At 42.8% G+C, this 27462-nt stretch overlaps 1 protein-coding gene across 1 annotated transcript in view; it reads right to left on the bottom strand.

Moving 5' to 3' along the window:
• The window catches only part of LOC116941785 (dual oxidase 1-like), a 36012-nt gene extending 9881 nt beyond the window's left edge, over nucleotides 1–26131 (bottom strand). The window contains exons 1-27 of the mRNA XM_076067563.1: nucleotides 25640–26131; nucleotides 24850–24907; nucleotides 24326–24668; nucleotides 23953–24188; nucleotides 23509–23716; nucleotides 22971–23292; nucleotides 21871–22233; nucleotides 20981–21047; nucleotides 20784–20880; nucleotides 19896–20056; nucleotides 18132–18137; nucleotides 17807–17982; nucleotides 16954–17087; nucleotides 16224–16361; nucleotides 15979–16092; nucleotides 15302–15501; nucleotides 13749–13937; nucleotides 13323–13572; nucleotides 12838–12931; nucleotides 11361–11645; nucleotides 10584–10597; nucleotides 7447–7656; nucleotides 6384–6614; nucleotides 5251–5350; nucleotides 5071–5120; nucleotides 4658–4785; nucleotides 3953–4106 (exon numbers count right to left, since the gene is read on the bottom strand). Of these exons, the coding sequence (XP_075923678.1) occupies nucleotides 3953–4106; nucleotides 4658–4785; nucleotides 5071–5120; nucleotides 5251–5350; nucleotides 6384–6614; nucleotides 7447–7656; nucleotides 10584–10597; nucleotides 11361–11645; nucleotides 12838–12931; nucleotides 13323–13572; nucleotides 13749–13937; nucleotides 15302–15501; nucleotides 15979–16092; nucleotides 16224–16361; nucleotides 16954–17087; nucleotides 17807–17982; nucleotides 18132–18137; nucleotides 19896–20056; nucleotides 20784–20880; nucleotides 20981–21047; nucleotides 21871–22233; nucleotides 22971–23292; nucleotides 23509–23716; nucleotides 23953–24188; nucleotides 24326–24668; nucleotides 24850–24907; nucleotides 25640–25815 (4504 nt within the window). The 5' untranslated portion in view covers nucleotides 25816–26131. The remainder of the gene's footprint in view (nucleotides 1–3952; nucleotides 4107–4657; nucleotides 4786–5070; nucleotides 5121–5250; nucleotides 5351–6383; nucleotides 6615–7446; nucleotides 7657–10583; nucleotides 10598–11360; nucleotides 11646–12837; nucleotides 12932–13322; nucleotides 13573–13748; nucleotides 13938–15301; nucleotides 15502–15978; nucleotides 16093–16223; nucleotides 16362–16953; nucleotides 17088–17806; nucleotides 17983–18131; nucleotides 18138–19895; nucleotides 20057–20783; nucleotides 20881–20980; nucleotides 21048–21870; nucleotides 22234–22970; nucleotides 23293–23508; nucleotides 23717–23952; nucleotides 24189–24325; nucleotides 24669–24849; nucleotides 24908–25639) is intronic.
• Between the last annotated feature and the right edge of the window lie 1331 nt (nucleotides 26132–27462).

The raw sequence follows: 27462 nt of genomic DNA, 5'->3' as shown, positions 1-27462 counted from the left end.
CTTCAGTGAAAAAGTATTTTGTTGTTCACTCCGTGTTAAACACTCGGCACTCATTGTCCACTTTTCGTTTCCTTGATATGCTCATTTTACAGAAGGACTCACAGGGTAAAGTGAAAAGCGAACGGAGCACCGTATCTAAGTCAGCAATGTAAACAAACCCTGAAAATGGCGCTGACAGCCCACAATGCATTGCGAGATCATGTGCCCTTTCGAGTCCTATACACCACACTCCTGGTCAAAGTGCGCCATCTAATGGGGAAATGGGGGCATTACAGGAGAGAGGTCAAATTTAACTTAATAATAATATTTGGACAAGTTCGGCGGGCCGGATGAAAAAGCCCAACGGGCCGTATACGGCCTGGGGGCCGTACTTTGCCCATGTCTGCTTTAAACTATTGTCACTGTAGTGCGTATTTAATGTGGCGCTGCACTCTGATTTTATATAAGAAAACATGTATTAAAAAGTCTATTTAATTAAGTAGAACGTGTTTAAAGTTGCGCATTTTGATGTGATGTCACATTTCTCAAACCCCCCTTTCTCATCACACATCGTCACAAATGTCTGCCCCCCCCCCCCCCCGAGGTGCGTGACGTCATTTATGGACGGCCCCCAACCCTCGCCTCCACAGTTCTGGATGACAGGCGACCAACACCACCAGTCCATTAACATTGGCTAGCTATTGATGTTCAATGGTAGAGTGGGTGGCTCACAATATATTAAATCTAAAAATATACTTTCAGCACCGAGTATTCCTCCCCCGCACCTAGACACGTGCAAGCGACGGAACGTTTTTTTCTGTTCCCCACCCCAGAAACCACGGGGCGCGTTGTACCGGGCTTGTGCGCTTACCTCAATAAAAAAAAACATTAACATTTATTTTACCAGGTAAGGCCACACTGCGTTATATACAGTAACTCTTGTTCAGAAGTGACCTGGCGACAAATGAAAGCTCAACGAAGTGGCTTAACCTACATGGAAATGTACAGCAGCCAAACACTCGAAACGCATTTTGGTTCGAAATGTAGAGGAAAAATCCGGAAGACCTAGAGAAAATTCCACACGACCAAGGGGAGAACTCGCAAACTCCAAATATACAGGCGTCAGGGTCGGGATCGAACCGACGACCTCCTGTACACCAGGCGAGGGAGTTGACATCTCACCGCCATGGCACCAACTGCATCCTGGCTTGGGGTTGACTCAGGCCATGATCCCCCGGGGTTGATAAAAAATAAGTACCACTTTGAGGGGAAGTAAAGCTGAATACTTCCTCATAGGAATGTGACATTTCATCCACCACTGGCTCAGAACTGTGAACAGGAGATGGGCACCACCTCAGGACTTACCTGTTACTTTTTGACAGTTGCTCTGCAATTTTGTACTAGATGAGTCACACTGTGCTCACATTTTACACTTTACAGGGACCACAAAAGTGTATTTTAGTCAAAGTTATTTCTCAACACCATACTCTAACAGCTGTTTTGAATACAATTACACAATGTGGCAGGGTGGGAACACATTTGTGTTTGCATAAGAGAGTTGAGGAAATATACAATATAGTGCATAGTTGTAAATTCCTCGTACTACGTAACCACCGTTGATTATTTTTTTAAACCTCATTGGATATTCACAAGATAAAAAGTGTCAATGGAATGACCACGTGGCTTAAGAGGCACTGAGCTGCCATCATGAAGATGCTAGGTCCAAATATGGGCAGCTGCTATTTATTCAACGAAGTTTTCAAGTGTCGTGAGTTTACGGTCTCAGCTTGTCACCAATGAATGCACACACAAAAAGCCGTAGCATTAAATAAATTAGTTTGATACATTAACGTGACATGGTGTGCCTCTAGTGTGACTAAGACGTCTACTGAATTTACACCAAACAAATATCCGTGTTTGTTTAAATATTAGAATGCAATTCTAGCTGCAGAGTTACACGTATATTTAGTTTTGCTTAATTTTAAAACAATTTGAATTTACGGTAAAAAGCACATTTATCCGTGGTAACCGTGGGTCCTGACCGAGATATCACTTGTTTGTCTGGGTGGCGTGACCACAGAAAACCCCGGATAAATGGCAGAATTTGCCGAATAACTCAATTTAACCATGGCCTGGACCCCCAGATATTTCGAAAACCAAGTCCCCCGGCCACAGATAAACTAAATCACGGATAATCGAGTCACAGATTAACGAAGTTTGACTGTAATTGAAAAAAAAAACGAAATGGTTAAAACTACAAGGAACATGTCCCAATGATTGTAACTGATTGTTATGCTTTTGAAATGCATTATAACGATATAATAGTATTTTGATTTAAAGCTTTCGTGACTGCAGGGATTCATATTCTTGGTTCTTTCGGTAAGTTGCCTCTGTGGTAGTAGTTACATTGGAGAAACCAAACGACATGTCTCGGACTGCATCCGTGAACACAAAGCAGACCTAAAACACGGTAGGACCAACACCTCGGCCGTGGCAGATCACTGTTATTATTCAGGAGGCTCACATGACATTGACTTCTCCAGGACAGAGGTTCTCTGCAAGCCATCTGGCTACCATGAGAGATTCGTTCAGGAGGCTATCCACAAATACAAACACAGAGACAATATCAACCGAGAAGATGGATTCTGGCTTAGCAATCATTGGAAGGATTTGATCAATCATTTCGGGTCTTAATTTATTGTTCATGCTTACGGTGGCTTTCAGACTGTATCCATTATTTTCGTCTTCCCCCTCCTCTTTTCCGAACATAGATGGACTAGTCCATCTGAATAACTGCCAAATCGCTCTCCGTGGTGCTAACGTTAAAAAACGCCACTTTTTTCAAAATGTTCTTGCTGTGGTTTTCACACCTGATGATGATTGCTTGTGTTGCAGTCGAAACGTCGTGAGAATTTTATTGTTTATATTTTTATTATTTTATTGTTTCCCTTCTACGTGACTTTTACCAAAAGAACCAAGAATATGATATAATAGTAGTCAATGACATGTACAAATCTAGTATTATTATCCTCCCAAGTGGAGCTGATAGGGTTATGTTAAGCCTTTGATTTCAATATGTAGCACGAGTTTTGACATTATTTCATTGGACATAACCCGAAAATTTGTTCTGAAACTTATAACACTCACATAATTGCTCCGAAATGTGAGTAATATTGGGCCCATGTATGCTCATAACACTGTAGAACCATTTATCAATCCACTGCCTGATGAAGGCCTTCCCATTCCATGTCAGTTATGGGGTTTGTTTAACCATACCTCACCACGCTGATCGGTGCAGGTTGACAAAGGGGGCAGGTGGATGGGGAGGGGTCCCAGACCGGTTTAGATAGAACGTGACCCTGATGCTAGATGCAGCCAGGAATCTCTAATCGCTGAGTTCATGTGCTCACCCCACTGCACCATGGGAATCTGTAACACACCTATAGCATTTATTTGATGACATGGCAATTCAATTGTGCCAAAATAACCCAGGCCTGACTAATCTTCAAAGCCAACGAGAAGAAGACGTCAGATTTATGACTCACTAGGGACTGAGTTGTATACCGTATATATAGACAGGTGAATATGTGAAAAGGTCAACTGCGTGAACGATGACAGTTACACCGTGCACAAACACTGCACTGGATAGATGACGTTGTACTGCATATATTCACTTGGTCATTTTTTATCATTTGTATATTGTTTTAATTTTTTATTACAATTTCAGTCTTCAGTGGAAAGTTTCCCAAACGCAAGTCCTCACGACTACCCGCCACGTCTGTCCGCGTTCACCAATTTACTCCCCGTTTAACTCGTTCGTCGCTACACGCACCCGATGATTGTTGAACCACGCTAAGCAATTAACACCCTCTGCGGTATAGAGAGAGCCAGTTCTTATTAAGATTGAGAACTCAGTGTGCGCGCGTGTGTGCGTGTATACACGTGTTCCACGTGACAAAAGAGCAACACAAACCAGATGGGAGAAGTTCCACCTTGACCACGGTGATCTCCACTTTGCGTCTGCTGAGGCTGATGAGTCGGTCGCCCAAGAAGATGAGTGCAGGTGGTAGAAGGTATTTATAGAAGAAGGGTGCCTGGACAAGACCACCACTGCCATGCAGAATGGTCTGTTTCGTAAACACAAAGGAGGGTACAGTTTATCGATGTCTGCTGGGGATCTCATCTTTAATTCATATAAGATGGAAAGCATTGGATTGAGGGAATTGTATCAACAAGTATAGTTTATGGTTTAACAATGCTTAGCTATACACTGGGGAGGAGTTGGTGATGTCGTGGTAAATTCAACTTAAAACTATTAAACTTTTTTTTTTATTTTACCAGGTAAGGCCCACTGAGCTATATAGCTATTTATTTCAGAAGCGACCTGGCCACAAATGATAGCTCAACGAAGTGGCTTATCGTGTGGAATTTTATAGCAGCCAAATACTCTAAACGCACGTTTCTAGATGTGGAGGGGAAAACCGGAGGACCCGGAGAAAAATCCACGCAACCACGGGGAGAGAGAGACATGCACACTGCAAATATACAGCAGGCGTCAGGGTCGGGATCGAACCCACTAACCTCCTGTATGCTCAGCGAGGTAGTTAACATCTAATTTTCATTCACCCCCAGATTAATTAAGCTTTTTTTTGTTTTCTCAAGCGATGCAGTTGCCTACCAAAATGTAGAGCAGCACGTAGAGCTGGTGGCACCACCAGAAAGCGTTGAAGCTCTTGCTGCGGGAAAACTGACTGGAAAAGATGTAGATCGCAGCGAGCACCGCAAGGATGAGCACACCCGTGAAGCCTGGAGGGGCAGCAACAACGGCACAGCTGAGCAACGTTCCTCGCGCAAGAGTGACATGAGGCCAGAAGAACGCAGAATTGAAAAACGGGAGTTGCATTTAGCAGTATGTTCACGTGGATGATTTTCAGGAGGCCACTTACATACATTCAGCGTATGGTATTGCTCACCACTGAAGGACTCAAATTATTGCGATCTATTAAACTTTACTATAAGTGAATTGCAACATGTAATTTGGCAGCCAATAGAAGCACTTGCTTTAAATAGAAAAAAAATATTTGTATTTACCTGGAATGGTTTGAAAAAACCAAACGTAGAACTTGGACGGTATTTCTGACCTGGGGCAAAATCACCAAAAGTTATATATCAGCCAACAGCCATTACAACTACACGGCAAAAAAATTTCAAGTGACATGAAGAAGTGGTCAGAGGTTTTGAGTCCAAAACAATCCAGAGCTCAAGTCTCACCCATTATTGCGATACTCGTTTGGAAAGAGACACGCCAGAACGCTGAGTGGGCTGATTGAGAAATGGTAAACATTGACCACGTGGCCAATGCTGTGGAGGACTGAGGAAGAGACACACGAAACCACCAACACATGAACTGTGAAAACATATCTTACAGTCTTGATTTGAAGCTTTCGTGACTGCAGGAATCCATACTCTTTGGTTCTTTTGTCTACTTCAGCAGTTTGTTATTGCTGTGGTTGTCCCACCTGATGGCGATTGCTTGTGTTGCGATCGAAACGTGGTGATTTATTATTTTTCTACCTACGTGACTTTACCGAAAGAACCAAAGAGTACATCTTGCAGTTTTGAACAAAAAATAAAAAAAAATCTTTATTTATAGGATGCTTGCTTTGTATGGCGAATACGTGTTTATATCGGTCCACTTTACAACACAATGGAGCTTATGTAGCATTTAAAGTGTAACAGCACAAAGCAAGTTTTGAAAGGAAGGCCATGAAAAAAAATCGAATTTAGACCGTATGTAAAAAGGCTTCAGGCGTGCAGAAAATTGCAAATTTCTATCGCCGAAATAGGCTTTTACAAGGCAGTATGGAATACTCGTGTGACACTTTGAGGATGAGCCCTAACAAAGGTGAAAATGGCAGACAACTGTTAGAGATATATCACTGTATGATTATGGCTGACTATAAGCATTTAGAAGGCAATGATTTTCAAATTCGAATTTCTTGATTTATTTGTACGACCAGGATTCTTGCTATGAACAGGTAATTTGACATTACAAGGCTGCTTGATGGTAATCTAGAGTGCCTGGCTTTTGAACTGCATGCACCCTCGTGGAAATGACGCCCAATTTATGAATGGCGTAAACTAGAACAATGTACAACATCATGTTTATTCAATATGTACTTCATTTGTATGCAAATTATTTTTCTTTCGTCTACCCTAAAAATTTGTCCTACTCATATTGGGTCTGCCTTCCTTGTCCTCTTCCTCCAATCATTCACAACCTGGGCCATTTCCATCTCAATATGTACACAAAGTGGTATAGTGGAAAATAATGCACATGTATTTTACATTTCAACATGATTTTTACAATCTCTAAATAAAAAATGGCACCTATTGCCACTCACGCGAGAGAACGAGACCAGTCATGGCGATGATTTTGTGGAATCCCACGGCCGAGTCGAAGGGGATGTAGTGGTTTAGTGGCGTCACGCGCAGCGCCGTGATGATGTTCCGGCACATGGTGAGGAGGATGAAACAGTAGCAGAACGCAACCCCAGCCGCCGTGCCGCGGGACACGATAATCCCCACCTCCGTCACCTGCCGGATCCCGTAGTGCTCAGAGGCAACGGCATAATCTGAAAGACAAAGTATATTGTGAAGTTGGAAGAGGCCTTCATTCGAATACTTTATTTACAAACCCGAAACCTTCTTTGGTTTAAAAGGTGTAAACAAAAAAAAATATATGTAAGGTAAAAGGCGCATTCCTGCCTATAGCAGGGCTTCTGCTAGAGAAAGCTCTATAGAGTCCCTCCATCGGGAATGTTGGCCGACTGTTGCACACTGGTAGGTCGGAGTACCCACACTCCTTGGTTGACAGAGGTAAGGGTGGAGGGGTGGGAGGGTTAATAAACATGCCCATTCTTTCAACTTGCAGGCTCGGAGATTGAACCAGCAAGCGCTGCATTGCATGTAGATTGTGTAAACCATTACACCATGGTTGCATCTAAACTAAACTATATTTTAATCTTGATTTGAAGCTTTCGTGACTGCAGGAATCAATACTCTTTGGTTCTTTCGGTAAAGTCACGTAGGTATAAAATAAAATAAATCACGACGTTTCGGGCGCTTGTGTTGCACCCGAAACGTCCGTGATTTATTTTATTTTATACCCACGTGACTTTACCGAAAGAACCAAAGAGTATAAACTATATTTTATTTGACCGGTTAAGGCCCACTGGCCACAAATGCTCAACGGAGTGGCCTATCGTGTGGAAAAATAAACACGACCACACGGGGAGCGCATGCAGACTCAAAATATACAGGCGTTAGGGCTCTGGGTCGAACCCACGGCCTCCTGTGCACCAGGCGATGTAGTTAACATCTCATCCCTGAAAAGTCATTCGATTAGCACGCTTGTCTACGCACTGTGCAAAAGTTCAACGCACGTACGAAAGACGCAGTACGTACAGTAGCCGCGTTCCGCGGTAATGCAGAGAACGATGGCGTAGAAGATGACGACGCAGAAGATGTGTCGGCGGTAGTTTTCCACGTAGCGCTTGAAGGCCTGCGTCCTCTGGCTCAGCTTGCTCCGGTTGTATGGCTCGTGCCGAGCCTCTGTGAAGACTCGTGGAGAGGTTGGCCTGTAATAAGAAGGTCGAAAGGTCACGTTGCAGCTCTCTGCGGTTGCTTACTGCTCACGCTCTTGCCACAGCTGATGGAAGGGCCACCTCTAGAGCAGCGTGCTTTACTAATTTAACACTTTGTAACAACGAAATTTTGTTTTTGTTCCTGTGTAGTAAGTGTTATATTCTAATTGCGTATCCGTCAAAATTACAGAAAATGGATTTTATTCCCCACAAACTTTGCTTTTGTGACCAGGACACAAAAGCAAAGTTAATCATCCACTCCATTAATAACACTCTGTAACAAATTTATTATTATTTTTGTTCCTGGGTAGTAAGTGCTATTTCCTAATTGCTTATGCCTCAAAAGTACAGAAAATAGCTATTATACCCCAAAAACTTTGCTCTTTTGACGAGGACATTGATATTTTGAAATTTACATATTTTCAATGAGAAACGTGGTGTGCATTTGTGTCATTCCTTCACGTAAAGTCCCGGTCACAAAAGCAAAATTTGTGGGGAATCATAGCCATTCTCTATACCTTTGACGCATAAGCAATTCGAAAATAACACTTAATACCCAGGAACAAAAATCGTGTTACATCGTGAATTTTCAGAGGTGGGTGGGTGGGGGGGGAGCACTTTCGCCAATAAGATATCAGTTTTTGAAGGCAGCCACACGTTTGAAGCTATTGCGTTTGACAGCATGATGCGAGGGCCACACGTCAGGGGCCACACTAAGGGCCACCAAGGGCTGCCAGCGGCCCGCGGGCCTTGCAATGAAGAGCACTGCTCTAGAGCGTCCTCAAGAGGAGGCCCTCTTACGAGAGAGTATTCTGGTCCTGCTCTTGCTGCCAGACATCCAGGAAGAGGTGGGAGTAACCCACGCTTTTCCCCTACCACGAGCAGCCTGCCGATCGACTAACGTCAAGTGCGGTGTAGTTAGACTAATACTGTGCGTACATTTGGGTTTATAGTTGAAGTGGCTTTCGAGCTGTGAATATGCACGTTATGTATTTCGTGACATACTGATTAAGGTTGCCAAAGATCTGAGCACATTCAGCGCACACTTTTTTTTGCATCGTCACAATAAACGCATGCCTTCGTGGTGAGTGTACAATTCTGGGTAGAGCAGCGGCTCGTTCGCTGAGCTATGAACTGCAGCATAAGCTTACTGTAGTTCGATTGTGGGGCATGGTCACCGTCAGTGGCGAGTCCATATCCTGAAGCTGTCCTCGATTCCTGTGCTCTGCTGGGGGGGCCCCCCTCCTACTTCACGAACCCACAATGACCAGCGTGACGAAATATGGTCAAATAACCTCCCCTTGGGCCGAAAGGTGTGGAGAGACCATCTACCCAGCAGTGGATTTGCATAGAGCAGTAATGTATTATTATTACTACGCATCATTTCACAAGGGAAATAATGCAACGTGAAGAAGCGTGTCATTATAGAGTACCAACCGAAACATTTCACTGAATTTTGTAGACACATTACAACATCAAAGAGAACGGCTGTGATGTCACTTTAGTTATTTTTTTACTATTGTGTCTGGAGGAATGCCATCAACAGCAAAGTAGGAAGCTGTTTTGCAATGAGGAAGTTCTCTGCTTAATCTTTTAGCGAAAACATAGATTTTCTATTTTTAACCCTTTTAGTTGTTTTCTCCTGAGACACTTTGGTCTGGCTATTTATATACGATGTACTTCATTCTTTTGCAAAAACTCGCTTCTTCCCAAACAATGACATGGTTGTTTGCAAAACGTAGTCTCGCAGTGCAACTTTCACGCATAGCATAGCACTAGGACCTAGCAGTGATGTGTTTTGGCTAACATTTTACAGGCTTTTACAACTTAAAAGCTGAGGTAGTTGACACAATTTCAAACTGTTCTGCGGATGGCTATAGATCATGTGGGTTGGTGCTGTGGATGTGATCGTCTAGTGTACGGAATAGTTTGCATATTACAACAGCCAATTGAGGGAGGCTTGTTTTCCTGACAAGTTAAAGGATTGGTTAATTAAGGGAAAGTTTTGGCCTCGTAAAATGTGAAAACAAAATTTCCGTGGTTTTTTTTTACGGATTCAAAAATAAAAACGGCTAAAACAGTCGAGCGCACAATCGTTCTCTTGTTGCCACTGAAATAAAAAAACATTGTAAGTAATTTAAAGCAATAAGGAATAGAGTATTGGGCACGCGAGTGTAACGGCTTGGGTGACCTGACGCGTAATGTCACTCATGTCACTGTCTCACGCACCACCACCACCACCACCCGCTAGCCATGAGCAGGCACGCACTCGTGAATGTTGACGAGCAGAGTTGAACCACTGACGATGGTGTCTCAAGCCACTCCAAAGCCTCCACTACCTGTGCCGTCAACCTCATCTCGAATCCACATCTACAGCGACCCTTTAAGCATCGCTTAACTATACCATTAGTGAAGTGACATACGAATGAGCACATTTCAATTAGCATTTGAAAACAAGCTGCAATGGTTTTGAACGTCACATTCCTGAGAAAAAAAAAACGCTCACCCATCAATTTATACCAAGATTACCGGGACGGCTTTCTCGTCGCTTAGCACACGGACGTACATGCCCATTGATTGACCGTTTGTCAATCAATGCGCATGAAGGCCTCCCCGTGCGATGCGGCCCATGAGAGTGATTTGACTACACATCATCACGCTGGTCAGTGCGGGTTGGTTGGGGGGAGTAGAGAACAACAATTGATTTTTCTGCACTGCCTTCTACTGCCCACAACACCGACTACACCTGTTTATCTGTGTTATGGTGGTCACCCTTCTAAGCACTATCCAGGCTCAAGCCAGCTTAGCTTCTGAGGTCTGATGGGACTGAGCCCATTGTGAGTGATTTGGCCATCCGCATATTGATGTACAAAAAAACATGTATCGTATATACCTGTGACTAAATAAGGTAGTAAAGCCCATCAGAGACATAAAAAACACAAGTTTTCTCCAGTTTACCTGTTGTAATTTCTCTGTTGCATAAAGGAGACAGTTTTCTCGAGTCTTGATTTAGGTTTGGGAATATTTACGCCTGCAATGAATAAATAATGCACACATGATCCAGAATGAATACAATGAATAATGAATACAAGTTGCCATAATTTATTTTAAATGATCAGCGTTGCAAAATACTCTTCAACAGTTTGAAACCATGGCTAATTGTGAACAAGGCGAAGGAATTAAGAAAGAAGGGAAATCTAAAAAGAGTCACCGATGCTGCTGTTAAAAAAGGGGGGGGGGGGCTATAACATGGCCTAGTGGAATGCGTTCGCCCCTTGTTGTAGAGGTTCTTGTCACTGATTAATACTGCTGCTGTATTAACCATAAAACCCATTAAAAACACGTCACAAATACATGTTGTCCGTTTTATGGTGGCCGTTAAAGATCTCGGCGTCACGTCCAAATTTGCTGAGTTTGAAAAATGATCCGCAAATCACTCGGTTGGAATATAGATAGCGATCAGCTCCCACTCCTGCAAAAACTTGGCTAGAACCTCCTGAAAAAAGAGGCATGAAATTTAATGAGGCTTTAATGTGTAAATAAGTGTAAGCGAATTTAATTAAAAAAGACATTCAAGTATAAAATGGGCAGACCATGTCATGATACAGATGAGAGATGGACAAAGTTAACCAGGAGTGGAGACCACGAGAAGGCAACTGACGCAGAGGATGACGGCAAAAGACATGGTGAGACAATACCATTAATATTAGGCCACTGTTGGACCAAAACAACTACGGAAAAGGAGGAATGGAAGTATATGGAGGAGGGCCTTTGCCCAGCAATGGGATGTTACAGGCTGAAAATAAAAACAGTAACAATTTTGAGCAATGGATATATTGCACACCTTTGAGATGAATCTGCAGATTGTTCGCATCTTGGAAGTGCTCATTCAAGATTGCGTGCAGGTCCTGCCAGACGAACCTTGTCTTATTGCTGAGCCCATGCTCCATAAGCAACGAATTCAAGATACTCTCCTCCTCTTCCTTTGGTAGCCTGTAGTTGGACATCTCCAGAAATGAGCTGCACAACGGCCAAGGGGAAAGTATTACAAACATGAGTTCACAGGAGTGCAAATGCATGTTGTGCGGCGTTGCTGTACAAAATTGCATTTCACACATGCCCACACACGGTTACAATTAACAAATTTGTGAACCCTTCGAACACGCTAAGACACTAGTGTAAACAAAATATCATCATTAATAGCCAAAGTGATTCCCTGCTCAAATAAGATTTATTCATTAACTATCTATTGGTTGATATGTCGATGATGGCCGAGACTTTGTGGCAGATTGTTAAACACAGTTGATTGGTGGTGGCAGATTGTTAAACACACAGTTGATTGGTGGTGGCAGATTGTTAAACACATAGTTGATTGGTGGTCACAATGTGTATTCCGTGAGGCAGTGGAAGATATTCCATATTCATATGGCAGGGGCAAGTCTATCCATAGAACAAACACTGTTGACTTCCTCACAGAGTGGTGTATTATTTTATTGATCCCAGAGAGATTGATGGGCTGAATCAACCCCCAAGCTAATATTTAAACTTGCAAACTGCTGATTTCGAGCCGCTTGCTCAACCGTTGAGCCACCTCGGAATGTTTATGAAACATTACAGCGTTGTTTACAGTTAATATGAAGTATTCATGCAATAGCAGCAGCACGGAAGAGAGTGGATTTCCAGGATTCACATTTCATCGTGGTCTGGAATAGCTCAGCTGGCCAAAGTAACCTTTCCGTGATTTTCTTTTGCAACTTAATAAATTTTCTCCCCTCCATTTTCTTTCAAACAAACTTCGAAAACTTGCTTTTGCCATGCCGATGCAAGGCCGTTGCAGTACAACTCCTCCTATCTGTGACCGTATTATCCGCCACACCAATTATCCACGTGACCTCAAAAGTCCACGAAATCTCCCATTATCCGTGCCCATATTCTCCCTGTCGTTCGTGAAATTTGTTTCGTGGGTAAGTTGAGCAATCTCGCGATAACGCAGTGGATAATAGGATCAGTTATTTCCATCTACTATAACGTACAGATATGCAGCAGAAGCATTGGATGATGGTGGCCAAGTTAACAACAAACTGTACAACAATGTTCTATGAAAATAAGCCGATCTAATAAGATATTGTTTTTGGTTAAAAATTAATTTTATTAGTGTAAAACATTGGGGGAGGCGCAGGGGGAGGGTCACATATAAAACTGGTATACCAACCTTAGCATTGTCCTAAACGTTTCCTTTTTCATGTCGCCATGACTGTTAATATCGAACATGTGAAACATGAGCTGGGATTTCTTCTCGGTAGTGCCTGGTCACGAAAAAATACATATACATTTAGGAGTCAGGTTTACATAATTTTGTCGTTATTATTTCGATATGCTGCAACTTAAGATGTCATTAATACTAAATTTTGACTTCATACTACCTGGACATATGTACTGGCTACCCGACACAACCAACACTTAAACAAATCGTGCCAATTAGTTACTACTTCAGCACACCGGGTGTGTTGGAGAGTAAATCCAGAACATTTACAATTTGAGTATGACGTTTCGCCGGTGATTTACAACCAGCTGAATCGGGCGATTTTGTCAGCCCTACTGTGTTTAAAGGGACATGTAAAATCATGTGAATAAAATGTTGAATAAAAAAAATAACAACAAGAAAACGAAACAAAACAGAAAATTGAATCATCTCACCTTTCACGAGAATGACGAGAATGTCACGCAGCTCACTGAAGGACAGGTAGCCGCTGCTGTCCTTGTCCGCCACGTGGAACATGCGCTGGAGAAAACTGGAGTCGGGCTTCAAGCCGAGCAATTCTCCCAGCTCGTCGCGAGAGAGGTCGCACGCGAGTGACTGCTGGACCCACGCCTGCGTGTCCAACTCGTCCGGCTCTGGCTCATTCGAGTCCATCTCCAAAACCTGTCGAGTCGGGCAGAAGAATCGTCAAGAGCCCAAATCCCGTCGGGTTAATATGTCCCGCGGCCGGAGTCTTGTATGAGAGCTTTGCCCCCGTTAACAGGACAATAAAGTTTACAACCACAGTACTGTAGGGTGTCCAATCAGAAGTATCATCCGTTTCATATATATAAAAAGACCGATTAAATAAATATTGACGTTACCTTGGCAAAGAATGTTCTAAAGTACTTCTCCAATATGATTTGTCGTTGCGACCTGGTAAATGCATTTTTCAGCAATGTCTTTTCACTTCCCACGGATTTGGGAACTGTAAAAGAATGCAAATTGCTCATGCTTCTTTCTATATTTTCTTCAAAAGTTCTCCTCTGCATGACAGAATCAAAGAACAACACCTGGGGGAAAATATTAGTTCAATTAATAAAATATAATGATAAATTAAAACGATAACAATACTTTCTTTCTAGATTTGAAGTTTTCGTGACTGCAAGGATCCATACTCTTTGGTTCTTTCGGTAAAGTCACGTAGACAAAATTGAATAAGACCATTGCTATAACGCTGTGGGCTCTCGTGATATTGTTTTCTCCGAGACCAAGGTGCTTTGCAAACCGTCAGGCTACTATCAAAGGTTTGTTCATGGAGCCATCCAGATATATAAACATAGACATAACTTCAACCGGGAAGATGGATACAAATTGAGCAATCATTGGAAGGATGTTATCAACCAGGTAAAACCTTAGCTGCTTTATAGTTTGCTTTCACGTCCGCATCTCCGGTCTCTTACGCCCAGCCCTACTCATTGACATCATTCGGAAATTTGCCGTTGCATGTCGAGCTTGCAGTGCAGGTCATTTACTGCTCCCTGTCTTCAGAATATTTGCCGTGCATGCCATATTTGCTTCCCCCCCCCACCCTTTCTATCCTTGGCTCCGCCTCCCCCCTCCCTCATCTATATAATCCCCTGTTACTCGCAGCTCTTTTGCCTACTTCAGCAATTGTTTCTTGCTGTGGTTGTCCCACCTGATGACGGACGCTTGTGTTGCGTCCGAAACGTCGTGATTTAATTGATTTTTAAATTTTTATTTTATTTTGTCTACGTGACTTTACCAAAAGAACCAAAAAGTAATAACAATACTACAATTCATTAAGACGCTTTTACAAATACAATCAAGTTGAGTAGTTGTGCAATATTAAGGCAATGAATTATTTGTAAGCGTAGTATCATGTGAAAAATTAGAAAATCTTCACGGGGAGTCAACAGTGAGACTGGCCTCTACCATGGCAATGTGAAATGTCCACCACTAGCTCGGAGCCACCATTCAAGATGAACACTTCCTCAGCAGAGAAACCTCTTTGACGTTCACGCATCGTGCACATGTACAGGCCAATCCACTGCTGAAGGCCTGCAGATTGTTGGAGAGGCGGGGAAGGGGGGTGGTGAATTGACCATACTTCACTCCGCTGATCAGCTCAGGTTGGTGAAAGGAGGGTCCAATCATGGGAATGTGAAACCAGGCATCATAGATGTGGGGGCATAGAGGTACAGTACTCTAGTCATATTTATTTTGCTGCACTGCCCTCTGTTGCCCACAACGTGCAGCAAAAGCATCATGTTTTACCAAATATCGCGCACTCGTAACCGTAACGGTATTGCCCTTTGACCTCTTGACGGTGCACAGCTCAACGGCGGCTGCGCGGCACGCCAGGCGACGTCGCGGTGCGGCGGCTGCGCTGCTGCTGCTGCTGCTGCTGCCTCACCAGGTCGTACTCTTTGGGCACGTGCACCAGCAGCAGGTTGCCCCTGTCGCTGGCCAAGAGCAGCTCCACGCCGGACAGGGCCTTCACCTCCAGGCTTCGCAGCAGGGCCCCCGCGCAGTCCAGCACCTTGATCGATCCCGCGTCGTCGAATCTCAACCGCACGTCCCGCAGGGGTTCCTTCTTGCCCCGCCATTCGCTGGCTGACGAAGGCAATGCAGGTGAAGAAGCAATGAACGTCGTCAATCAATAAGTCACCTTACCAAACATTTGAATGTGATTATGTAGAGAAAAAAGGAGGAGGACACGGCTCACAATGACACGTGAAATATTGGAGATATAAATTTGACTGTTAAATAAATTAAGTGGGCTTGGGCAAGACACGTCGTTGGAACGAATGATGGCCGAGGGCCCAGAATAGTAACGGAGTGGCAGCTAAGAAGGGAAACACACTCGAAAGGTGACCACCACGGAGATGGAATGATGAGATCAGCTTGTGTAGAAGGACGGATTTTTGCATTGTGGGAGCATGGAAGACGGAATTGACTCTAGGAGGCCTTCATCCAGCAGTGAATGGGTCATGGCTGATGATGATTATGACGATGACACCAAACAGAATCTATAGAAACATCTACGCATTCACGTAGACAAATGAAATCGTTAAAAATAAATGTTGCTACCATGATGCTCCTCCGCTTCCGTCCTCATCCCCGCGCTTGACGTGTTCTGATTGGTCATCTTCTCAAAGCTCTTCTTCCGACGACGGGACAAGTACCACAGAACAACAAAGCACACTGTCGCCCAACAGCACAAAAGGGGGAATTGTGAGCGTTGATAAACGAGGGCAGACTTTACCAACGATACTCTGAAAATGTCGCTCTTATGAGATGCTTCATGTGTTCACGATCGACGAAATGTGCCTTACATGTGGGTAGGAGCAAGAGGGATAAGTTCGTGACTATGAAGGTAGCAACGCTGCCCGAGAAGTAATCCATCGACTTTGGAGGTGTGCACGGCTCCAACATGTCCACAGTAAGCTGCTCCTGCTGTGCACAAGGGTCCCCTGATGGAGTGTACAAAACAACAGCCCGAAACATGACATTGTATCTAATAATAAACAATTAATATAGTATATGTAATATCTGCATATATATACGTGCCAAAATGATTCTACTCTAACAGAATTGTCCGAATTTCTTTACGAGAATTAAAATTACTGTGCGGCATAACTATATATTTTTTTATCTGCTATTATTGCACTAATGGGTACCACTTTTGATGGAAACTTTGTGGGGAAGGCGACAATGGTTGTCCTTTGGTTAACCCCGACCCTGCCATAGAAATGAGGAAATCCACCACTGGCTCAGGGCTGTAAATCAAAGATGTGCACCGACTCCTGTTTTGAGCAGAAAATCACTTAGCAGTGAATGAGTCATGGCTGATGACTTTTTATAACACTACCTTCAAAAACTAAGATAACTCACAACTGATCAACACACAAGTGGTACACATTGTGACTGAAAAACAACTGCCACGAGGACATGAGAACCAAAACATTGTCCACAAATAAATCTTCATCTTAGTGTTGGTGACTTCCATTCTTCCTCTGAGCTGACACCATGAACCTAAACACTCTGAAGCACATCATTATTATTTTTGTCCAGTCTCACCATCTTTCCAAAAGAAAACTTCACCCTGGATGCTGCTGTTGTCAATGTCCATCACGGTTTGCAGGACATGTGAGAACCGCGTCGCGAGCACATCCCTCACCTCGTCCTCCGTGAATATCCTGAACGGCAGAGACACGTCCCACTTTTTTAAAATAAATTTTTCGTTACAACAATTTGTGTCACCCTTCTGCTGGATGAAGGCCTCCCCACACGGGTCAAGTGGGTTGGTCATACTTCAGCAAAGTGTGGGGTTGGTGGAGAGGAGGCGGCCTGGACTATTTCAGAGAGAAGTGTGGTCACGTAATCCCCTTGACTGAGGGCTTGATCTGACAGTGAATTGACAAGGGGCTGTAAAATATCTGACATTAAGTCTCCTTAATGCTGGCTTAAGCAGCAAGACAGCCTGACTTGTCTATTATACCTGTATAATCCAGTCCACGATATTTCATTTGCCTGAACTGTACCCCATTGTAACATTGAACATTTACGTAATTTCAAACATATTACATTTTCAGTTACACAACGAATATACTGTGTACACCGTGGCAAGCTTAACATTAGAGTGAGCGACTCGCAGTTGGAAAGTTGCAAATTTTAATTCTCGCTGAGGATTGACTGAACCCCTAATCCTTCCACGGTCTATAAAATGACTCCCACTTTATGGGGAAGTCAACAGTGATTGTCCTATTAGTAGACTTTCCCTCTCCATAAAAATGTGACTCAGGACTGTAAACAAAAGATAAAAAGCAATGGGCATGACGACCTCGCGATTTTCACCTTGAACACTCATTAAATATTTTACCCATTGAGCAGTAAATGAGCACGAGTAGCACCTCACCCGTTGTTGGTGTTCTCAAACCAGAAGCGGTCCCCGTCGCGGATGCGCTCAAACTGATCGACGAGGATGCGCGAGAACAGGGGCCCAGGCCCCCCCTGGCACTCCAATAGCCCCCCCGGCCACAGCTCCAGACGGGAGATGTCACCGTTGTAGGCCTGCTTCAGTCGCTCGATCACCTGTTACACACACACACGGATATACACACAAAGACAAAGATCACCCGTATAGCCTTTAACAGACTATTGCGGCAAGTGCTGTTAGCGAGCACATGTGAAGGCCGGCACGGCACACGAGGGGGTGGGTAGCCAACACCACGCCCGACCACCTTTGTCTTCCCAGTGGCAATGTTTACACACTGCACCAGGTACTCATTTGAGGCTGAGTCGCCCTAGGAGAGGCCCATAACCGGCTCAGATAATCGTCACTGGTGTTGGCCGTGAGCGGAAATGAAACTCGGGTGGCCAGGTTCATAGCGCAGCGCGCTAACCACGACACTCCCGCTTCCACATACCCAAACACACACGTACTTACAAAGAGATATCATTTAAGGGCCCCTTCAGTTGCACGCACTTGATGACTAGGGGTGTGAAAACCAAGTACCTTTTATTTTTAATAAGATGTCATGCCTCTTTAAAAAATTCCAATTTTTAAAATAAACGTAAACATTTTTTACGTTTATTTTCATCCTACGTGACTTTACCGAAAGAACCAAAGAAGAAAAACGTAAACATCTATTGTATTAAATTTCGATTTAAAGATTTCGTGACTGCAAGGATTCATCTTCTTTGGTTCTTTCGGTAAAGTCACGTAGAATGAGAATAAAACAATAAATTGATAAAATAAAATAACACAATAATATTCTCACGACGTTTCGGCTACAACACAAGCGGCCTTCATCAGGTGAAGGGACGAGACTGTCACTCCAGCGCTGTCCTACCAGACAGTCTCGTCCCTTCACCTGATGAAGGCCGCTTGTGTTGTGGCCGAAACGTCGTGAGAATATTATTGTGTTATTTTATTTTATCAATTTATTATTTTATTCTCATTCTACGTGACTTTACCGAAAGAACCAAAGAAGATCTATTGTATTTTTACATGCACATTTGCAGCCCTTGGTCAGCCCACTGCTTGATGAAGGCCGCCCCATGCCTTGCGTTTTGTGGGGATTATTTGACCATACTTCACCACGCTGGTCAGTGCAGGTTGGCAAAGTTATGGGAACATAGACAAGAATATAAAGGTATGTCACGACAATTACCTAAATAGTACCAGCCTGGGCATTGTTTAAATTACTTTAATATTAAACAATATTTTTCTCAAAGTATTTTACAATGATTCACTGACCCATGTCAAAATAAATAGAATGATTTGAACCGAAGCGTTTCAAAATCATAACTCTAAGCAATGTTATGCTTACATTTTCTGATAATATTTCTCAAACATGACGCACAGGCATGCCCTGTGCATCATGTTTACATATTTCTTTAGTTCGTATTGTTTGCACTTCAAATGAACAGCTGCTGGGTCTGGCAGAAGGTACAAAGCATTCGCGAGGTGTGATTGGCATGCAAGGCTTTGGCCACGATGACATCTTCACTTTGAGTTGAAACTCGAGTTCCTGGCACGGTGGATCTCAAAGTGCGGTCCCCGGACCACCGATAGTCTGCTACAGTCCTCCAGGTGTGCATATGCAGGTTGATCCGGAAATAATAACAATGTTGATAGGTTTTGTTTCGGACCTTAATATACTTATGATATTTTAATTAAAAACAATGAAGGTAGGTGAACGATCCCGATCAAGCTACCCTGACTGTACGGTCTAAATGCCCCTCTTAAAAAAAAAAACCTCAGCTGCGTTAACAAAAATATTTTTTTTATGTTCCAGTAATATAAATCATTTCGTATTCCTGGAATTTAGAGATTGGTGAATTCGTTTTGTCACCTGGGTTGGGGGGGGGGGGCGCTGTGTGGATCCGCAGAAATGTTTGCATCGGCTGAGTGGTCCAACAAAGTTTGAGAACCACCACCGTTCTCGAGGGACACCACTCCACCCCACCCCCGTATTTTATACGAGACAATGGCCTCTTACCTGCGCGTTTGTATGATTGAAGTCTTCCCATTCGGCGATGGGGGTCATGTGCAAGGCACGCCGCATATCATTGTAGGTGGGCGCCCCGTGGTCCCGTCCTTGCTGAATGGTTAAGGCCATGAGGTCCGAGCGGGTGGCCTTAAGTGGCCCGTACATTTTGTCTGTCGCGAGCAATGCGAAAAAGTGCACAACGGCAAGTGTAAGACTAACACTAATGCAATGTTGGTTTAATTAAGATGCGCTTCTGCGGCCGTCTGGAACGCTCTTCCGATATTATAAAGCCACTGGAGATGTGCACTTTGACATCTAGTTTGAAAACTAATTTCTTGAGAACTGCTTCTGCGTTGAGTTTGTTGTCCCCCCCCCCGCACCTCCGATTAGTATGGTTGGCTACATGCCGTGCGAAAGAGTTAAATATACGTACATGCATGGACACGGTGGAGTAGCGCTGCACTATGAATCCGAAAACCCCAGGTGAATTCCTGGCCAAGGCTAACATGAGTGGCAAATTATCTCAGAACAGTCCCTAGCTACCCACCCCTCTTCACCAACCCGCCACTGATCAATGTGGTGAAGTATGGCCAAAAAAAACCCATGTCAGACAATGCGAGATGAGGCTTTCATCTACATGTGGATTAAGAGTGGCTGGTGTGCACATTGTGATGAAATGTTAATATTTGACACTTGGAATACAGGGTAATGTACGAAGGTTCTCAGACATACAGCAAGAAATAGAATTATGGCAATTTACGAAATTGTGTGCAGACTTATTTTGCTTTCATGCTGCAGAATATATGGATATAATGTTATATTTTATACAATATCCACACTAAAACTATGGCAAGCCAGGAAAGGCCTAAAGAGGAGGTTATTTTGGGCCAAACTCACCTAAGAGGTCCTCAACAATGATGTGATCTTCTCGTTCAGCGATTTGAGATGACATTCCCATGATGATTTCATCAACGTCTCGGCCAGACTTGAAAGGCTAAACATAAGAGATCGATAAACACATTTTATGACGAAGACGCAAACAGTCAATTATGTAATAAAAAATATTGCATGGAATTATAAAACCAAACAATTACCATGTTTGTCCAGAAGTGGTTGCATAATCGACTTGCGTTAACTTGATTAAAGCTGCAAGTTGCATTCCTGTGAAGAAAATACATTCAAAAGACGTGATATTAATGAGACATTTAACGAATAACAATTTAATAATTTGTCAGTCCACCGCTGGATAAAGGCTTCCCCAAGCCGTGACAGTCATAGGGGTCATTTAGCCATACTTCACCACGCTGATCAGTGTGGATTAATATATAACTCGCCACTGAGTTAGCCGTGGCTAGGAATAAAACCCAGGTTGCCGAGTTCAAAGCATGCGAACCACTGCAGCAGCACTTCACACCCGATGTCAAATGTAATTTTTAGAATTCGCCTTTCTTTTTGTTCATGACAATGACCATCAGGTGGCAGTGGGGTAATTAATTCATGATAAAAAAAAATTAGTTTAACATCGACACAATTACCCATGCGCAAACAAAGCAATGAAAATAATTATAATATTAATTCTTAAGCTCAAAATATATTAATAATATAGTATATGTAAGAATCAATGCTTTTAAATGTATATATGTTGTATGCATTTGGGCTTATGTCCCCACTACTGCCATTTGAGGTGCAGCCATTCATTGTACTGTGATGTAAAATAACACAATTGATATAGCTCTTGGATGTGATGTTCGTAATTTGAGTCCACACGCTGGAAGCTTCTTCGGGAACTGAAATCCAGTTCAGGAACTGAAAATTCTGTTTTTGAAGAAGCTTCCAGCAGCAAAACATCGGGCATCGCGCTGAACAACGCACGGAACAAACCAAATACACAGCGGAGAGCGATACACCACAGCCGCAAACACATACGTAGCAGTAAAACACTTGATCATTGAATCTAATTTGAATTGCGAGTCCTTTTATTTACCTGCTGTAGACACCTGGTGGCATCATAGTCTGGTGGAACTTCATGGCAGCCGACTCAAATTCCACCGCAATGCCTGGGTGGACGTGTGGCTTGTACCCTGTGGTGCAGAGGAATGCACTGAGACAACATCTCATTCTGTATCTGACTATTGCTCTTGCTGACAATTGCAGCTTGACATTAAATTCCATGTTTACTTTAAGAATGAATGTGAGACATTTCAAAATACAAAATCTCATATACCCAACTCGATGGTGCCTGGGGTACAGGCGGATATGTGATGAGGCCACATATTTTACAAAGGACATATATAAAATGACAGCCACACCATTCACACATAGGTTACTGGGCAAAAATAAAGCACAACTGTTTGAAAACATGGGAGCGTGAGATTAAGAACAGATCACTCTGTGTGAAACGGTTGGATTTGTGCACAAATACTGGACTGGTGTGGGCGAATAATTTGTCAGGGCGGATAAGTCGCGGTCGTGAACTTGTACTGATTTATTTTCACTGCATATTTTATACCTTTGTATTCGGACACTTGAAAGGTGCTTCCATTGAGCATTGCTGGCAGCCATTCGTACAGGACAATGTTCTGAAATTAAAATCAAAGGCAGTGGATGAATCTAATGAAAAGCATGTAACAAAAACAATAATAATAATAATGTGCAGTCCTTCGTCCATACACTGCTGAATGAAGGTCTCCATTATTGTGCAATGCATTTACAAAATATGCATAATGGCCTTCAAGCGCAATTAAATAAAGTAACTACATCATCGCATTGCAGCCCATTTCGTTGAGAAATAAATACCGTAAGTTACATTTTTAACAACTTTGCATGAAGAAATATGTACTGTACAGCAAGACTATTTAGCAATGATTACAGTCCATTATTGAGTTTCTAAACGTGATTAAAAACCAATGGAAAGGAGCTACGGGAAATTATTAAAGAACTTAAATCTACAATACCATGAAATTTACTCAATGCTCATGGGAATTTAATGCTGTGTTCGAATGTTGCCTATTCCTCTGTACCCATCATTTTGATGTTATTTTCAGTCTGTGCTGATGCACCTGCCAATATAGCTGGCTAACTGGCTAAACGGGACATTCCGTATTACAAATAAACATTGTTTGGTGTAACCAGAGACCCCTGCCAATAAAACACTGTACCTGGTATACCCCGATCACCCATTTCCGCGCATTCAGAAATACATCTTCATCACTCCAATCAGAGTGCTCACTGTGGATCTTCGCTGCCCAGAAGTTGTGATAACGCAACCACACAGTGCCCAATGCTTTCAAGAACGGGTTTTCATTTCCCCGTGGATTTCCAAAATCTGCAACGACAAATTGAACCGATTCGCAAGGTTGGCTACTACGGTGCGAAAGAAGTTCAACATAAATATATACGTACACATCTTATCCCACCAAAAAGTAGCATGTTGGTCAACTGTAGTGTGTCCATTTCATTCTCCTGGGCCAACAAAGGCTGGAGAATTTAAAAACCAAAACGGCAACCTCTGGATTGCAGTGGACCAACTATTACACACTACTGCAGCATCCATAAATGGATCACTCTGTATTTGGGGAGTAGCATTTTGAATCTGTGAATGCGATGGAGAATGTTCTGTTACCATATACGGTTTTGTTTGTCGAGCTGCCCGTCTCGTAGGATGGGGAAGGGGCATCGATGAGCTGCAGAGAGTGGCCGCTGACAGGGGGAAGTGACTCTTCGTCGCTGCTTCTCATCATCCCTCTGTCAAATGTGCGCAGCGCCTGACACCAACTCCTCGAAGGCCCGTATATCGCACTGCCGTCAAGCCACGACGTCACCTTATTCACCTGGAAGTAAAAACAAAAACTCCATTGCCAATTCAATTTCCACAATTGTATGCCATTTCAAAACTGTTATTTAAATTTCTACAAAGAGCTATTTCATTACCTGTCCCCCTCCTGAAGATGCCCTGGGTTTCCATGAGGTCAGAGATTTAAATCAGCCACATTGCAGGATATGCAAATCCCCAGGTCACAATTGATTGATTAATTGATCAATTTTCATAGAAGACTGCTCAAATTACCGGAGTTCTGGGGTTGTTGGTGGAGGCACCGGTGGTCTTATCCCACTGGCTGCGCTGGAAGGGCAGGACTTTGTAGGGGCTATTGGAGAAGGCTGGATCTTCTGCTGGGATGGGGATATTGAAAAACTCGGCAGGACAGCCCGCCCGTCTTGTGTCCATAATCTCATCCATGATATGTTGACCTGCGATGGGCAAAACATGCGGGATCATCAACATGAAGCTCATAAAACAGGAAACTAATTAAAATAAGAGTTGCACTTGAGGAGTGAGGTCGATGATGGGCAGTTGGGAAATAATACTAAAACCGATCATTTACAGCCAGCCCTTTGTCAATCCACTGCTAGATGAAGGCCGTCCATAAAGATTGTTTAACCATACTTCAAAATTGAGTGAATGCTGTTCGGCACGTTGCAAGATGAAATCATTATCATTATGACGTATGTATTTGGGATGAGGGCATTTCTACCGAAGAAGACGGCCAGCACTGTGCGGTTGAGGGCCGAGGGAAGGCCGCTCTCTCCCCGCATGACGCTGCTGCTCAAGCGACGCGCGTTGGGCACCGCGGGCTCGTCCCACATCTGGTAGACGCCATCGGCAAATGATGCCGGAGCCAGGCGCAGCAGCTTGCTCCCTTCGGGCAGATGGGGGCACACGAAAGGGGGGAACAGGAAGTTCATCAACGAAGTCAAGATCTCAAGAGCAAATGGACACCGTGGCTAATGTCACTGTCGAACATGACAGCCTCGTCACTACTTGCTTCCTTCTGCCCGATTCCCACAAACGCATGGTTATAATTCTCTTGAATGTATTGTGATTTTTGTTGTTGCAATTCATTGATTGGCAGGTCTGGTGTGGTGGCATGTCGGGGGAGGTCACTTCTGCCGGTCGTGGGGGTACCCACACTTCATCCAACCTCCCCACGTGCTGATCGACTGTGGTGTACGCACTTAGACTGCTGGGTGGACAAAGGTGGTGGGGGGGGGGGGGGATTTGAGAATCTTGCCCCCGTTGTTTCAACTGGGAGATCGAAGAGAACTGGCGAATTCACGATTACAAGCCCGCGTTATGAGTGTATACTGTATATATGAACTGGTATTCATATACTTGTTTTCTACTATGAATGGGTAAATAAGCTAATAGAATTGACTGATATAATCATGAGTTACTATTCGTTCTAACAATTCTATTGATGTTTGTGTTTTCCCTAATGGTGTATTTAAATATAATCGTTATAATGATGATATATCAATGTCTTTATTTAATTTTGAAGAAACATCAAAGATCAACATCTTATTCTTAGCTGTTTCGGTAAAGTCACGTTGAAGGGAAACAATAAAATAATAATATATATATATAAAACAATACAAATTCTCACGACGTTTCGACCATAACACAATCGGTCGTCATCAGGTGTGAATTTGAATTACTGCAGTCACGAAAGCTTTAAATCAAGATCAACATCTTATTAAAATTACTGGCGTAAGAATGATGGCATATCAATATATTAAACTGCATACAAAATAAAGTAAACAAGCATTACCCACAGCTGTAATGGTAATTCAGCCAAGCACGTGAACACAATCGTGCAAAATGTAATTAAAATATATTGTTTTGTTATCTGTGAAACTAAAACAAAGAAAATTACTACTTTATTTTTTAAAGAACTACGAGTGTGCACTGCTTTTACGGTGGTAAAATCTTGAAATGTATCCCACAAGACAGTTTTATATATCGGTTACCTGCACTTCCCCAGTCAATGTTAAGCAGATTGTTGTACCACCCATCGTAATTCTGGACTTCAAAGTTGGGAAGGCAATCTGTAAAACAGTCACATTCAGTGTTGAACATCGGCCATAGCAGCATTTTCTCTCAAGGAAGCAGAGCAGCAACGGTCAACACTTCAGTGTTCAATGCTTATGCAGCAAATTACACCAAAGGTAGATTTCCCATGCATTACTTTTTTGTTCATAAAGGTAGCAAAAAAAATATTTACGTGTGACATATTCGTAATAACGGTTTTTGGGTTAGCGCGTGTAAGTATAAATGTGTCGTAACCCTCCACCACCCGACACAGCCAATTAGTAAGGGATTTGTCACGTAAACAAAACGCCAATTAGTGATTACTTCAGCCCACCGGTGTGTTGGAGAGTAAATCCACAACATTTACAATTTGAGTAGTACGACGTTTCGCTGGTAATTACATCCAGCAACAACGGGCGATTTGCCCGATTATGCTGTCGTACTCAAATTGTAAATGTTGTGGATTTACTCTCCAACACACCGGTGGGCTGAAGTAGTAACTTATTGGGTGGTGGAGGGTCACGACACATTTATACTTACGCGATTTAACCCAAAAAACTTTATTATTAATATTGGTCGCGAAAGCCGACGTGTTAAAGTGACTTATATTGCCCACAACAATGTTGATGATTATTTTGTGTTACGTATAATAGTTTTGCATCACAAAAGGACGCATATTTAACAGAGATGGTCCTTGCAATAAATATATGGTGCATTAGTTAAAGCAAGTATGACTGCTGATGAGACACTGAAAACCGGTGAAGAGTTTGTGTTAAAGCAATGTTGCCAAGAAATATGCACTCCCAGAAGGCTTGTATGGTTGATGGGATGTGTACATTATTTTTTATAAGCAGAGGGACAGATGTGATGGAAGGGTATTTTCTGTTTACTTCATGATCATTGTTACTTATATTCTTTACAACGACGCCTAGTTATTATTTTGTAAATTTAATGTGATGGGTTAGAATGTGTTTACTTATATCCGTCTAATATACTTAACACATTTCGAAGCTATGTGCTTTATTGCAATATCTTAAATTGTGCTGCACTAATTCGTGTGAATTCCAGAATATATTCATGACAGCGAATAGCCACAGGACCACATTGTAAGCATGTTTCACTCACATAGCAAATATTACAATAATTTGGTTTTGTTAAATGGTGCCAATTGACACAGTTGGACGAAACGTGCAAAAATTTTGTCCCCTTCTAAAGCACGGTGAAATCGGGCAAACAGTAGTATACCTGATCCTTAAAAAAACGCAACACGCTTGTCATTAAATGTTAACATGGTTATCAGTAGTGCATATGACTGAAGAGCAATGCAAATCCAGATGATTCACAGGAAGGCACTCAATTAAATTGTTTAGTAATTAGCAGTGGCCAATATGGCTTGGAAACATGTAAACCCAGATGATTCATAGTATGGCACTCACAGTTATACATGACTAGTATTTCAAAGTATCATTTACCTAGCACCATAAATACATCACCACACTCAAACTCTTTGGTTCTTTTCGGTAAAGTCACGTAGGTAGAAAATAAAAAAATCACGACGTTTCGATCGCAACACAAGTGGTCATCCTCAGGCGGAAAAACAAATCTAGCAGTGGAACTACTGAACCAGCAGTGCTGAACCAGCAGTGCTGAACCAGCAATTTCACTGCTGGATTATTTTTTCCACCTGAGGACGACCGCTTGTGTTGCGAT

This window comes from Petromyzon marinus, chromosome 1 (assembly GCF_048934315.1).
Source record: "Petromyzon marinus isolate PM22_M1 ecotype Great Lakes invasive population chromosome 1, UKy_Petmar_22M1.pri1.0, whole genome shotgun sequence".
Lineage (NCBI taxonomy): Eukaryota > Metazoa > Chordata > Hyperoartia > Petromyzontiformes > Petromyzontidae > Petromyzon > Petromyzon marinus.
The sequence above is the reverse complement of the archived record's forward strand: the minus strand, read 5'-3'. Positions and strand labels throughout refer to the sequence as shown.